At 42.7% G+C, this 14,862-nt stretch overlaps 1 protein-coding gene across 4 annotated transcripts in view; it reads left to right on the forward strand.

Annotated features, from left to right (window-relative positions):
• akap12b (A kinase (PRKA) anchor protein 12b) overlaps positions 1-14,862 on the forward strand; it is a 93,924-nt gene that overhangs the window by 58,118 nt on the left and 20,944 nt on the right. The window contains exons 1-2 of one of the 4 annotated variants that reach the window (XM_072581345.1): positions 2,289-2,687; positions 5,238-5,361. The exons of 2 other annotated variants lie outside the window; for them this stretch is intronic. Coding sequence is in view for 1 of the 2 variants with exons in the window: in XM_072581343.1 (XP_072437444.1) it covers positions 2,663-2,687 (25 nt within the window). In the remaining variant the exon portion in view is untranslated. Of the gene's footprint in view, positions 1-2,288; positions 2,688-5,237; positions 5,362-14,862 lie in introns of those variants that run through there. One more of the 4 variants, XM_072581343.1, reaches the window with a different exon arrangement.

Raw genomic sequence — 14,862 nt, forward strand, 5'->3', positions numbered from 1 at the left:
AGGAACCGTCCAACCACAAGGGTTGAATGTCAATTTCTCCAGCTTTCTCATTTCCCCTTTTTTTTTACCCCCCCCAACCTTTTCTCAGTCCCAACCCTCAGACTCAACACCGCCTTCTTGACCTGCATTCTTCTTCCTGACCTCTCCGCCCCCACCCCCTCTCCAGCCTATCACTCTCACCTTAACCTCTTTCCACCTAGCGTATTCCCAACGCCCCTCCTCCAAGTCCCCCCTCCTACCTTTTATCTTCGCCTGCTTGGCACACCCTCCTCATTCCTGAAGAAGGGCTTATACCCGAAACGTCGATTCTCCTTCTCCTTTGATGCTGCCTGATCTGCTGCGCTTTTCCAGCAACACATTTTTAAGCTCTGATCTCTAGCATCTGCAGTCCTCACTTTCTCCCCAAATTAAACAATGTCAAGCGAGAGGGTGGGGTGGTGAAAGGATGACTTTTTTTACTAATATACACAATACGAATCACTGGATAGAGATTTCTAAAAGTAGCAAACTGGTTAACAAATGTTTAAAATCCTAAACCATTGAGTTGTAGAGGGATTGAGTTGTAAAGTCAGGATTTCTTAAACCAGCCTGGAACTTTGTTTAGGCCACACATGGAGTACACTGCACAGTTCTTGTCTCTGTGTTTTTGGTGTTGGGGAAAGTACAAATTTATTACTAGGAGGATATTTTAATGAACTTAGAGTTGAACAGGCTGGGACAGACTCTTTCTCTTGGGCTAAGATGTGGTGTAACTGAATAAAGGCCTTTACAAAGGATTTTATTAGATCATAGAAATGCTTCCATTTATGGAGGAGAGAAAATTTAGAGGCCGTGTGGTTGTTAATAACTTCAATAGGGAATTCATGAGAAACCTGTTTACTCTGGCCCTTTGCATGTTGGGAGGTGGAGAAGTCAATGTTTTGGGTGAAAGGGGAGCTAGACAAGTAGAGGGTACAGCCTGGTTGGTCAATGGCAGGAATGAATCTGGTTGGTAGCTGTTCCCAAAATACTCCTGATATTAATTTCTAGTGCCACTACTTTGCTTTTTTGTTTTGTTTGTAAACACAGTTAAGTATTTCTTAACAACCTTACCAACTTGCCCTGCCACTTGAGGATTTGTATACGTGGATATCAGCGAGGGCGGGTGTGTGGTTATCGTATGGTCCTTCTCGGACAAATGGTCTATTTTTCTTCTGGACATTATATAAGTGGGGAAGGGTAAATTCAAGCTAGCCTTGGTACAATGTTGTGAGGACATACATTGAGTATCCAAACAACATGAGCCTATTCAGCTAATCGATTGGAGGTTGATTTCTATCTGAATCCCATAAAAGCCTGGATTTTATAACCGCTCTCAGCTTTGAAATTTTCGGCTGACTCCTCATTCACTGTTTTTGGGTTGGGGGCGCTCCAGATTTCCAATATCTTTTCTCCACGAAGGAAAGTTTTCTGATGCTACTGGGAAGAGGCCTGAACAACTTAAGGTTGTTTTCCCCCCCCTTCATGAAACACTGAATTCCTACAATGTGAAAGCAGACCATTTGGCCTGTCGAGCCCACACTGACCCTCAGATCATCCCATCCAGACCCACTCCCATCTTGTCCCTGTAGCCTTGCATTTCCCATAACTGTGGGACCAAGTCTGTTGTGCGTTCTACTAGAAGTAACCCCCTTCTCTGTCTCTCTCTCTCTCTCTCTCATCCCTCATCCACTCCATTTAATCATATCAAGCCCTTATCTGATGGCCCATTAAATCTTTCTAAAGTAAAAGGAGGTTAAAAAGCTGAGCATGTGTCACTGACTTTGCCTTTTTAGAGACACTCCCGATTTTACAGCACAGAACAAAGCCCTAGGCCCTTGTATCTGCACCCATCATTTTCTCTGGTATAACTCTGGTGAATCTGCAAGGCTCACCTTCAAAGGTGTGATGTTGAGAAACTGCTCAGTTACCAAGCCAGCCGTGGGCCTCATGAGACCTGGGGAACACTTTTTCCAGTGAAGCATGGACCAGTGAGGGTGATCCCTCTCTGCCAAGGGCTGACCAAGTGGGAAACATTAAATTATTCCATTTGGAGTGGATTAGGCAAAATAAATCACTACACTAAGGAACTAGGATGGAGGGAGTAGTGGGGGAATGCAATAATGTATGTGTTTGGGGGGGGGTGACTAAAACTTAAAAGAAAGATCATTGTACAGTTGTGCTGAAAGCAAAATTAAAGGGGGAGGGTCTAGTGGGTGAGGCTGTGATATATTCCACGTCGAGTTTGAACCTAGCCTATTGTGATCGGGTTGGTTTTCTGCATAGGACATCTCACGACTAGCTGTCACTTATTCTCTCCCGCATTCTCTGCCTGCCAAAGATACCAGAGTGGAGCCCGATTCGATTTCCCCCACTCCCCGCGATTTTTCTTTCTCTGTTTCATTAAAGCTAGCACTGGGAGTGAGCAGCACATCCACCGCAGTGCAGGGGGATGTGTGGCAATGTGCATTCCGTTTGCCTCGCTTCTAGATCCTGCTAGGAGTGGGGGAAGAGAGTGAAGGGAGCACGGGTCGATTTCAGTTCTGAATGCACTGCACTGGATCAGGTTAAACCTGGAGCGCCCAGCAGCGGTTTCACACAGCGAGATTTCGTTCGCACTTTTGCAACAGTAAGCCGCTGGAGAATGCCAGGTGCAGTAACAGCTACAGGTATGGTTGTCGAAAAAGGTGACTGTTTTTGATCTTGAAAATTGGTGCCTTTTTAACATTTCTCTGACTTTTGTGGGGCGATTTTCTCTCTGGCATTGTTCTGGGAAGGGTGTGGCTAGGTCAGTGTGCTGTGGATGTTTGAGAGTTCCTGGCTGCTCCTTGGGATACAATTACTTACAGTAATTTGACTATTCCAAGATTTTAATGAAATTGGAACCCAAGAGGTGAAATGCAGCCACCTCTGTCCAGGATTATTGAATTTGGAGAAATCAGTGCTGGGATATTGGGAATGCCATGTGTGAAACGCACTGGTGAAGTCTGGAAAAGCAAGTATTTTTTATCACATTCCTGTTTTAAAGGATCAGTTTTTAATGTTTTAAATTCTACATATGCACCTGTCAGATCATTATGCCTCCTGGATTGTGCTCCAGTCCCTACGAATGCATTAATCACCTGACGCTTGTGTGTAACACTACGTGTAGACGAAAAAAAAATCATAGGGGCATTGATTTTTTTTTCCATTACTTAACTATTGGAGATGGGAAGAGAATGGAGCCAAAAGATCTTTAGTCTGGCAGGGTAGCTGCAGAGGTGGGCGTGTTGGTTGAGTGATGGTGGGAAGTTTCTTCGAGCTCTTTGCCTTCCTCCCACTCTCTATTTTTTTTCTCTCTCTCTCTTTTCCCCCCACCCCACCCCACCCCACTGTCCTCCCTTGAATTTGAAACTAAAAGTTGTACCATTTGACTTGAGTGGTGTATCATGATCTGCCACACTGTACCTCAGCTCAAAGCCCAGTAATGCTGGTGAGCTATCTCTCAAAGTGCAGAGCAAAATAACCAGCAGTCAAGGGGGATACTGAACACAATTGAAGTTGGAAAGCACATCAGGTGTGACCCGCTTCTTAAATGATTAAAGAAGCAGGGGTTTGTGGAGCTGTCATCTTGAAGCTCTGAGCCACTGATACAATGAGCTTGGAGCAGAGAGAGTGCCTGAAACGTCTAAGTGTCTGTCATTGCAAGAGAATGCAGCCTTTGGTGGTGTGTGGAATCTGCAGCTGTCACACTGGGTTGGAGACTGTTGAATGAGCAGTAAAGCTGCTTCAAATAGTGAATAATTGCAGCTGCCTAGACTTTGTTTGATGTCCAATCAATACCTCATGCAAAATATATCAATTACATAATTGAAATTGTTTTTTTTAAATGAACAATCTGCAGAGAGCTGATGGATTCTGACTTTTCCTTTTGCCTTAACACTGCTCACATCCTGAGGGTGAAGGTTACGGTTCGATCTGGATAGTTTCAGATTCAATGAATGCAGTCATTGGTTTGTTTAAACAAGATATTGGGGTGTTATCTAGGAGGCAATATTGTGCATAATATGGAAGTACTGGCATAATGGTAATGGCAGTGGATTGGTCATCCAGAACACTGGACTAATTCTCTGAATTGGTTCAAATCCCACCACGGTAGATGGTGAAATTTTGAGTTCAATTAAAATCTGTTAATTTAAAACAAGCTAGTATCATGGTGATCACATGATGTGTTTCAGTGTTTGGAATGGGATTTTAACCCATAACCCTTTTTGACTTTTGAACATGACCCATTGACTTGAGTTTGACACTATAATTGGGTTCTTTCATCCGTTTTTTAGTAATTTTACCTTTGTTTGTGGCAGACTACTGTATACATGTAGGTTTCTGAAAATCTTATCTGACAACAGTAACTTCAAAAGTTGATTATCTATGTAAGTCACTGAGTAATGTCTTGAGGCAAGCTGTAATACAAATGTTTATTCTTGTATGCATGCTGGATAGACACGGTCCCTTGGAATCTGTCCATCACTTGTGCTGGGAAGGGCAACTTATTTTGTTTAAAAAGAGTTTCTCAAATGAGACATATAGATGCAACTGCCTACAAGAAAGGTGCTTAGAAATGCTCAAATCCCACCACCTTGGTTTTACTGCCAAAACACCACATCAAGGTCACTGGCAATTTAACCATTCACATCTTTTTTTTTTGCCTTTTTCTGTATTTCTCTTCTGTGTTTTGTGCTCTGAGATAATCTTGATTGCCCATTTTGATTGTCTGTCTGTTTTGTGAAGGCTGAGGTAATGTCAAATATCTCTGCCAACCTCCCTCTCTTGCTCCATTAGATTTGAGTGCTTCATCCAATGTGTCCCTAACCCCAGCCTTCATTAACCTTTTCTCATCAAAAGAACCTTTTTAAGATGGGATTTTCTCACTTGTGAAATGTTTGTCTTCTGTTCAAATACCTCCCATTTCTAAATAATGGTACTGGTTTTGAAATTTCCCCACCATTTAATCAGCTCTATGTCCATTTGCTGCATTGTTTTATGAGCTAGTATAAATCAGGGAGGCTGGCTGTGCAACAATTTAGGATTTATCTCATTAAGGCCGGTGACTTATGATTAAATTGGGTTCCATTTGTTATGAAGGGGCCTCTTGGGAATGAAAGCTTCAATTTTTGTTCTACAATTCCTGATCTTGGTTCAAAGCTCTGTCTCTTCTTGACTTCTGTTTCCCTGTGTAGATCATTGCTGAACTATGATCCAATGAAAACGGCACTTTTAAAGATGAACAGCGATCGAGACATCTTGTACTTGCCAATTGAAAAGCAGTTGTGTGATGACCTGGTTCCCTGGCCAAACATTGAGGCAAAAGTTCCATTAGTTTCCTCTTGTGAATGTTGTGACAGTTTATTCTCTCTCTACCATGATTCTTTCCTTTCCTTCTTGCTCCTTGCTCTAATTGTGTCTTCAGTGACCCAGCCCTCAAGCTCTGGGATTCCCTTCTCACCTCTACTTCTTTCTGTCTCTCCTTTTTTTTTCCTTTTCCTTCTTAATATACTCCTTTTAAAACCAAGCTTTTGACCTGCTGATCATCTGACAATGATATCCCTTGTAGGGAAAATTTGTATATATGTAAGAAATTTTGTATATTTCTGTTGCAAGTTCATGGGTTATTAAACCCATGTTAGCCATGCATGGCTGTTAAGTTGAGATGGCTAACATAATAAAGATGTCCTGTGTCACCATCCACCTGAAGTCACATTCTGAATTCATTCCTTGCACGTTGTGCTAATCTCTGTTGTTAGTTTTCTCTGAAGAGGTAGGGGACAAGAGTAGAGGGGAGATGAGCTTTTCTTGGTAGTGTTTTGTTACAACTGAATGATTTGAAGGATAGTTAAGAGTTGCATGTCTTGGTGACAGACCTCTTACGACTGCAGGTCCTCTTGCTAAGAGGATGTCTGTGAGCCAATTGCATTTTTAAGTAAATTGACAATCCAACAATTTCATGGTGATGTACTGGTCTAGACTTTATTTCCAGACTTGGCTGGTGATGTATGCTGATGCTTACTAATGCAGTACTACAGCATTTATTCTTGCATCTAAGATACCAGCTGTGGTATCTTAGGCACAGATACCCAGATATCTGTGCTGGTCTACTTAACTGAATTTGTTAGCACTGGGGCTGAGGGAACAGTGTGAATTGTCAGATGTGCAGATTGCTGCCCCTAGTGTTCAATGCTGAAGGGCAAACTGAGTCAAATATGTACAAGCACTAATCACTTTAATACTGATTTATCCTATTAAGAATAACCCTTTTAATTCTAACCCACGTTCCTCTCTATTCCCACTTTTATCTCTCTTTGTAAGTATTGTTTTTTCTCTAAATGATCACCTTGGATACTTCCTTTCCAAGTTGATAGCCTGTGGATTTCCAGTCTTCACATTTTCAGTGCTCCAAAAGTTAGCCATCAACCCCCTCTCTGCCTTTAATGGTTTAATGTCACTTATTACTGAGTGGCTAGAAGTAGGTGCAATTTGAATAGAGCAAGATAAAGTTTAATAAGTACCACCTTTTGATGTCTTTGCTTGTACACTTTCCTGCCCCCCCCCCCCCCCAACCCCCAAGTTGCTTTGATTGATTGTTGGTATGCATTGGCTGGACATTTTGTTCATTGAGTTCAATCCTAGATGCCTGCTGTGCAGTTGATACTGTGCTGCCCTCGTGACTAGCTACACCACCTCTTCCCACAATTAGTTTACTGCTATCAGCTAAAGGCATCGTTCACCACTGCTTAACTTGGCAGGGCTTGGGTGGGGAGGAGCTCTTATGGTGCAGTGGTGATGTCCTAACTGTGGGTTAGGAGGCCTGCGTTTCAAGTCACACCTGCACCAGAAGTGCCATAATGCATCTGAATGGGTTGATTTCAAAATATCTAAAAGTGCAGCACCTTCCAATGTCCAAGCTTTTAATGGATCATTGTATTAACAGATGACAAATCCCCTGTTGTTTCACAGATTTATGCTCTAGAGTCTATGCCAGTCTCCGAGAATGTGTCACATCGCCAAAAGCATAGGGTGAATTGGAAAAATGCTAGCTTGCTTTTGAGTCTTTTCATGCATCAATGTTTAGGCCAAGAGGGTTGAATCTTATATGATATTAGAGTTAGAATTGAATTCTGTTTTAATTGTCATGTACTCAAGTTCAGGAATACAGGAGTACAGTAGAAAATGTACAGAGTCTCCATTTCTGGTGCCACCATAGGTACAGAGGTACTTGGGTACAAAGTAGAAAGAAAGTTAAAAGTTCATCATTACTCCAAAAATAGCCCCTTTAAATCTGCTAAAAGGCATGGTCTTTTACAAGCCCTTTTTTCTGCAGTCTGTTTGGATTTGATTTTTTGATTTACATTATCCAGCTGCTTTTTTTTTGTTTCTCCAATGCATTTTTTTTCCAACAATAAATAAACTGCAGCTCTGTCAGTCTCTGCTACAAACCTGCCTTACGTTGGCCCTGTCAATTTATGGCATTACTTTGGTGCAATTCATCTGAAATTGTTGAAACCAACATACAGCAGATTGAGCAATATCAAGAACATGCCTGATGTAGGGAAGAGAGATTATCATAACTGGAAACAGTCACGGTTTTGAAGGTATGGAATAGGGTGGTTTCTGAGGGGTTACGTTTTTTCCCCTGTCCGTGGAATCTAGAACAGAACTGGAGAAGAGGAAGAATTTGTTTGCTCACAGAATTGTGCACTTGTGGCTTTCCCTTGCCCAGAGAGTTGTGGATATGCCTTATTGAACATTGTTAAGGCCAACAGAATTGTAATGTCTCATGGAATCGAAGGATCTGGCCAATGGGTTGGAAAGTGGGAATAAACCGTAGTGAATGATTTGGAGATGCTGGTGTTGGACTGGGGTGTACAAAGTTAAAAATCACACCACCAGGTTATAGTCCAATGGTTTAATTGGAAGCACTAGCTTCAAGGAGCAGTGCTGCTCTTTCAGGTGGTTGTGGAGTATACAATTGTAAGACTATTTATAGCAAAAAGTTTACAGTGTGATGTAACTGAAATTATACATTGAAAAATACCTTGACTGTTTGTTAAGTGTCTCATCTGTTAGAATGACCATGTTAGTTTCATTTCTTTCATAGCACGTTATCTGGACTGACACAAATTGTTAACGTTAACCTGAGAATGTTCATTTTTTAAAAAGTTTTGCGATTTACATATGAAAGAAGTGAAACCAACATGGTCACTCTAACAGATGAGAGACTTAACAAACAATCAAGGTATTTTTCAATGTATAATTTCAGTTACATCACACTGTAAACTTTTGCTATAAATTCTGTGTCTTACAATTGTGTACTCCACAACCACCAGACGAAGGAGCGGCGCTCCGAAGGTTAGTGCTTCCAATTAAACCTGTTGGGCTATAATCTGGTGTTGTGAATTTTTAACATGGTGAATGATGAGGGGGTTCCAGTTTCTATTGGGTGCACAGTGACTCAGTGGTTAGCACTGCTGCCTTACAGCACCAGGGAGTCTGGTTTGATTCCAGCCTTGGGTGACTGTGCGGGGTTTGTATGTTTTCTGTGTCTGTGTGGGTTTCTTCCGACAGTCCAAAGATGCGCAGGTCAGGTGAATTGGCCATTCTAAATTGCCTGTAGTGTTAGGTGCGTTAATCAAGAGTGAAATAGGTCCGGGTGGGTTACTCTTCAGAGGGTAGGTGTGGACTTGGGCCAAATGGCCTGTTTCCACATTGTAGGGAATCTAATCTATTTAAGATTGTCCACTTGCCCATTTCCTAAAAACTAACAAAAGTAAATGTCTTAAATAGTTGTGCTGTTTTCAATTATTGCAAGTTCATAATGGGGGACAGCCTATAGGTTTTATTAATCTGACTCATTTCATTCTTGCTGTGTACAGTATTGAGTCTAATATAATTTGCATTTGCTCCTGTCAAGTCCCATTTAATCCACAGCTGCTTTAATCGTTCAATGCTGCCATCTGCTGTTGCAAAGTGCTGACAGCATGAGGGCAAGTGGTCTCCCCAAATGATGAAACCTTTGTGCAGCACCTCCTGGAGAAAAGGAGTGGGTACTCCATTCCAGAGTTTGTTGTACTTCACAAAACCTGTAGATAAGGGCTGTTCAGGATTGCTTTTTAAAAAATTTATTTCAACATTAATCAGCCAAAGTAGATATCTCTTTTTTTTTTAAAAAAATAAGTTTGTCCTTGTTTTCTCTGTCTTGTGTATATCATGCTGAGATAGTCCAAGAGATGTACCCTTTGGTCTGTTCTCCCCATCCCTGCCTGCCCAATATCGTAAATAAATCTAATCCCTTTTGGCCCATATCCCTCCACAAACCCTTCCTATTCCTATACCCATTCAGATGCCTTTTTAAATGTTGCAATTGTACCAGCTCCTCCACTTCCTCTGGCAGCTCATTCCATACATGTACCACCCTCTGAGAACAATGTTGCCCTTAGGTCTCTTTTATATCTTTCCCCTCTCCCCATAAACCTTCTAGTTTTCAACTCCCACACCCTGAGGAAAAAGCCTATTTACCCTATCCATGCCCCTCCTGATTTTATAAACCTCTATAAGGTCACCATCTCAGCCTCCGATACTCCAGGGAAAATAGCTCCAGCCGACTCAGCCTCTCCCTATATCTTAAATCCTCCAACTCTGGCAACATTCTTGTAAAAGTTTAAGTTTCACAACACCTTCCTACAGCAAGGAGACCAGAACTGCACACGATATTCCAGTAGTGGTCTAACCAATGTCCTGTGCAACATGACCTCCCAACTCCTATACTCAATGCACTGACCAATAAAGGCAAGCATACCAAACACCACCTTCACAATCCTATCTACCTGCGACTCCACTTTCAAGGAACTATGAGCCTGTTCTCTAAGGTCTCTTTGTTTGCAACACTCCCAGGACTTTATCATTGTGTCTGAGGCCTGTCCTGATTTGGCCTTTCCAAAATGCAATACCGCACATTTATCTAAATTAACTCCACCTGCCACTCCTCTGCCCATTGTCTGTAATTAAATCATAAAGCTTTACATAAATGGTTGGGAGTACAGAACTGCAACATTGCTAAACGTTGACTAGAAGTTGAAACTGTTCATATTGGCCTCATCAGAACTAAGAAACCGACTTGAAAGACAATTTTATGCAGCGGAAGAGGATGTTAATTGGTCGGGCCATCATTGGGAGGGATATAGAGCTAGTGTGGTTATCAATCTTCATTCTCTGATCAAGCTGGTTGATTCTGATTGAGACAGTATATTCCTGTTAGTGAAAGGAAAGCCTGGTTGGTATAGGGAATGCTGGATGACTAAAGAAATTGAGGGTTGGTTAAGGAAAAGGAGGAAGCATATGTCAGGTATAGACAGGATAGATAGAGTGAATCCTTTGAGTGTAAAGGCAGTAGAAGTATACTTAAGAGGGAAATCAGGAGGGCAAAAAGGGGACATGAGAGAACTCTGACAAATAGAGTTAAGAAGAATCCAAAGGGGTTTTACAAATCCATTAAGGACAAAAGGGTAACTATGGAGAGAACAGGGTCCTTAAGGATCAGCAAAGCAGCCTTTGGAGCAGCAGATGGGTGAGATACTAAACGAACACTTTGCATTGGTGTTTACTGTGGAGAAAAGGTCATGGAAGATATTGAATGTAGAGAAATAGACGGTAACATCTTGAAAACTGTCCATATTACAGAGGAGGAAGTGCTGAATGTCTTGAAACGCATAAAAGTGGATAAATCTCCAGGACCCGGTCAGGTGTACCCTAGAACTCTGTGGAAGCTAGGGAACTGATTGCTGGGCCTCTTACTGAGATATTTGTCTCATAGCCACAGTTGCGGTGCCGGAAGACTAGAGGTTGGCTAACGTGGTGTCACTATTTAAGAAAGTTGATAAGGACAAGCCAGGGAACTATCGACCAGCAAGCCTGACTATGGTGGAGGGAATAATGAGGGACAGGATGTACGTTTATTTGTAAAGGTAGAGACTGATTAGGGATAGTCAACATGGCTTTGCATGGGACATCATGTCTCATGAACTTGAATTCTTTGAGGAAGTAACAAAGAGGATTGAGTGCAGAACGGTAGACGTGATCCAAATGGACTTCAGTAAGACGTTTGAGAAGGTTCCCTGTGGGAGACTGGTTAGCAAGATTAGATCTCATGGAATACAGGAAGAACTTGCCATTTGGAAAAAGAACTGGCTCAAAGGTGGACAGGAGAGAGGGTGGTGGTGGAGGGTTGTTTTTCAGACTGGAGGCATGTGACCAGTGGAGTGCCACAAGGATTGGTGCTGGATCCACTACTTTTCATCATTTTATATAAATGATTAGGATGTGAGCATAAGAGGTATGGTTAAAAAGTTTGCAGATGACACCAAAATTGGAGGTGTAGTGGACAGTGAAGAAGGTTACCTTGGATTACAACAGGATCTTGATCAAGTGGGCCAGTGAGCTGAAGTGATAAATGGAGTTTGATTTAGATAAATGTGAGGTGCTGCATTTTGGAAAAGCAAATCTTAGCAGGACTTGTACGCTTAATGGTAAGGTTCTAGGGAGTGTTGCTGAACAAAGAGACCTTGAATTGCAGGCTCATAGCTCCTTGAAAGTGGAATCACAGGTAGACAGGATAGTGAAGGCGGCGTTTGGTATGCTTTCCTTTATTGGTCAGAGTATGAGTGTAGGAGTTGGGTGGTCATGTTGCGGCTGTACAGGACATCGGTCAGGCCACCGTTGGAATATTGCCTGCAATTCTGGTCGTCTTCCTATCAGAAGGATATCGTGAAACTTGAAAGGGTTCAGAAAAGATTTACAAGGATGTTGCCAGGGTCGAGGATTTGAGCTGTAGGGAGAGGTTGAATAGGCTGGGGCTGTTTTCCCTGGAGCGTCGGAGGCTGAGGGGTGACCTTATAGAGGTTTACAAAATCATGAGGGGCATGGACTAGGGTAAATAGACAAGATTTTTACCCTGGGGTGGAGATTCCAGAACTAGAGGGCATAGGTTTAGGGTGAGAAGGGGAATATAAAAAAGGGACCTAAGGTGCAACATTTTCACGCAGGTGATGTGTATGGAATGAGCTGCCAGAGGACGTGGTGGAGGCTAGTACAACTGCAATGTTTAAAAGGCATCTGGGTGGGTATATGAATATAGAACATAGAAAAATACAGCGCAGTACAGGCCCTTCGGCCCTCGATGTTGCGCCAACCGAAGCCTACCTAACCTACACTAGCCCAATAACCTCCATATGCTTGTCCAATGCCCGTTTGAATGACCATAAAGAGGGAGAGTCCACCACTGATACTGGCAGGGCATTCCATGAACTCACGACTCAGAGTAAAAAATCTACCCCTAACATCTGTCCTATACCTATCACCCCTTAATTTAAAGCTGTGTCCCCTAGTAACAGCTGACTTCATTAGCGGAAAAAAGTTCTCACTGTTAACCCTATCTAAACCCCTTATCATCTTGTGCACCTCTATCAAATCTCCCCTAAACCTTCTTTTCTCCAATGAGAAAAGCCCCAAGTACCTCAGCCTTTCCTCATACGATCTTCCTACCATGCCAGGCAACATCCTGGTAAACCTCCTCTGCACTTGTTCCAATGCCTCCACATTCTTCCTATAGTATGGCGACCAAAACTGCACACAATACTCCAGATGAGGCCGCACCAGAGTCTTATACAACTGCAACATGACCTCAGGACTCCGGAACTCAGTTCCTCTACCAATAAAGCCCAGTACACCATATGCCGCCTTCACAGCACTATTTACTTGGGTAGCAACTTTCAAAGATCTGTGTACATGGACACCAAGATCCCTCTGCTCATCCACACTACCAAGTAGTCTACCATTAGCCCAGTAATCCATCTTCTTGTTACTCCTACCAAAGTGAATGACTTCACACTTGGCTACATTGAATTCCATTTGCCACCTTACTGCCCAGCTCTGCAACTCATCTATATGAAGGGTTTGGAGGGAAATGGGCCGGGTGCTGGTAGGTGGGACTGGATTGGGTTGGGATATCTGGTCAGCATCGACAAGTTGGACCGAAAAGGTCTGTTTCCGTGCTGTGCATCTCTATGACTCTGTGTGGTCAGGGAGTTGCCATGGGAATGCAGCATAGTTGGGTTATTTCTGACCCTTTTGGAACAAGATGCGATATGTACAAAAGTCTCTAGTTCTGATGATTGCAAGTTGAAAAATGTTGAGTTCTAGTCTCCTTTTCAGCAATGTTGGAGATTTGTAGCAGAGGACAGGAGATGTCCCTTGGAATGGGGAGTATGTGGGATTGCTTCCAAGTTTCGAGCTTGTGGAAGATATTATAACATTCCAAGTTAGTGGTGGGTGGATAAAGGGATGTGGGAATTGGATATTTAATGTTTAAAGTATTCTTCTGCATGAAAGGTAAGCCAACACAGATTGACTTGCAGGGTTCTTGATTTGTGTAATGTATTTGTGTTGGATTTTCTGCACGACTGTGTCCCTCTTCAGTAACCATATTGTCTGTGTGGCACTCCCAGGCTGCTATTTGCCCCCTATCAACCTCAGTGCTGGAGCTGCAAGCCTTTAGTTTTTCACCTCAGCCTGTGAATTGGGTTAAGTGGCCATTCTGATACTGAATTGGTCCCATTTACTATCAAATACCATTTGAGGTGTGCCTGTTAGCTAAACCTAGTTCCTTCACTGGGTGCCCTGAAGTGAAATGAAGCCGGTTCCTATGGATACATGTTAGTCCCCTGTGCAATATGGCTGACATTTTTGAATTGCAAGAGGCTTTGTGTTTGGTTTTAGAATGTGGGTACCCAGCCAATGGGTTATAGGGAACAAACGCATATTACAAATAAGAGGAATGGGGTGTGAGTGTCTCGGCTTCCTAAATTAGCGACATGATAATATGCCAATGAAATCCTAACGTGTCTTAACTACAAATGCATAACATTAGATTGAGATGGAGCTGGCAATATAGCGGAGATGGGAATAGTGTTTATAGTGTTGTTGATGTGGGTTCTAAGCTTCATCTCTGGCAATGTTGGTGTTTATCTTCACATCACATGGTTGTCATGTAAAGGCATGAAGTTGGAGTTAATTTTGGTGTTCCCATCATAGAGTTGAAAATTTCAATTTTGGTTCACCCAGTAACAAATATCAGGAAAACGGTGACTTTTGTGGACACATTGTGACAGGTAGTAGTTAGGGTTAGTGCAAATCACAAAACTCCCACTCCATTTTGGATGTGAAATGGAAGACCAAGGATTAGTCCTTGGGGAGTTCAAGGTAAGTGGGTGGGAAGAGGAAGGTGTTGTAGTATTGTAACCTGAAAGCCACTTGCAACTAGAGAAGTAAGAATGGAACCAGGGTTCAGCAATCCCACCCACTGGAGTGATGGTGAAACAGCGATGGACAGGTCCATGAGGGTGAGATTGGTGTGGTCCTGTGGGATGCCATTTGAGACTTTTGGCAGGGTTGGAAAGCTGTGTAGAAGCATTGAGGAAGCATGGATTTCTAGGAGAGATTGGCAGGAATTTGAGTTACAGCATGTCCCATGACTTTGGCCGAGAAGAACAGGTTGGAGTTGGGACGGTGTTTTCAAGGATAGAAGAGGCATGGGTGTCTGGAGTCGGCTGATGAATTATGATAAGTCAGGACTTTAAGAGAGTGAACTGTCACCGCATCCACTTATGTGACGACCAGGAGAGGAAGATGGGAGGTCAATAGTCTTAATGGCAATAGGATTTCAAACATCAGGAGCTGGGTCACTTGGGCTAGAGGAGAAGGATGTAAACTGTATGGGTCAGACAACCTTTTGAGGCAGTGTGGCCTGATGCATAA

The sequence above is a fragment of the Chiloscyllium punctatum genome, chromosome 11, assembly GCF_047496795.1.
Source record: "Chiloscyllium punctatum isolate Juve2018m chromosome 11, sChiPun1.3, whole genome shotgun sequence".
Lineage (NCBI taxonomy): Eukaryota > Metazoa > Chordata > Chondrichthyes > Orectolobiformes > Hemiscylliidae > Chiloscyllium > Chiloscyllium punctatum.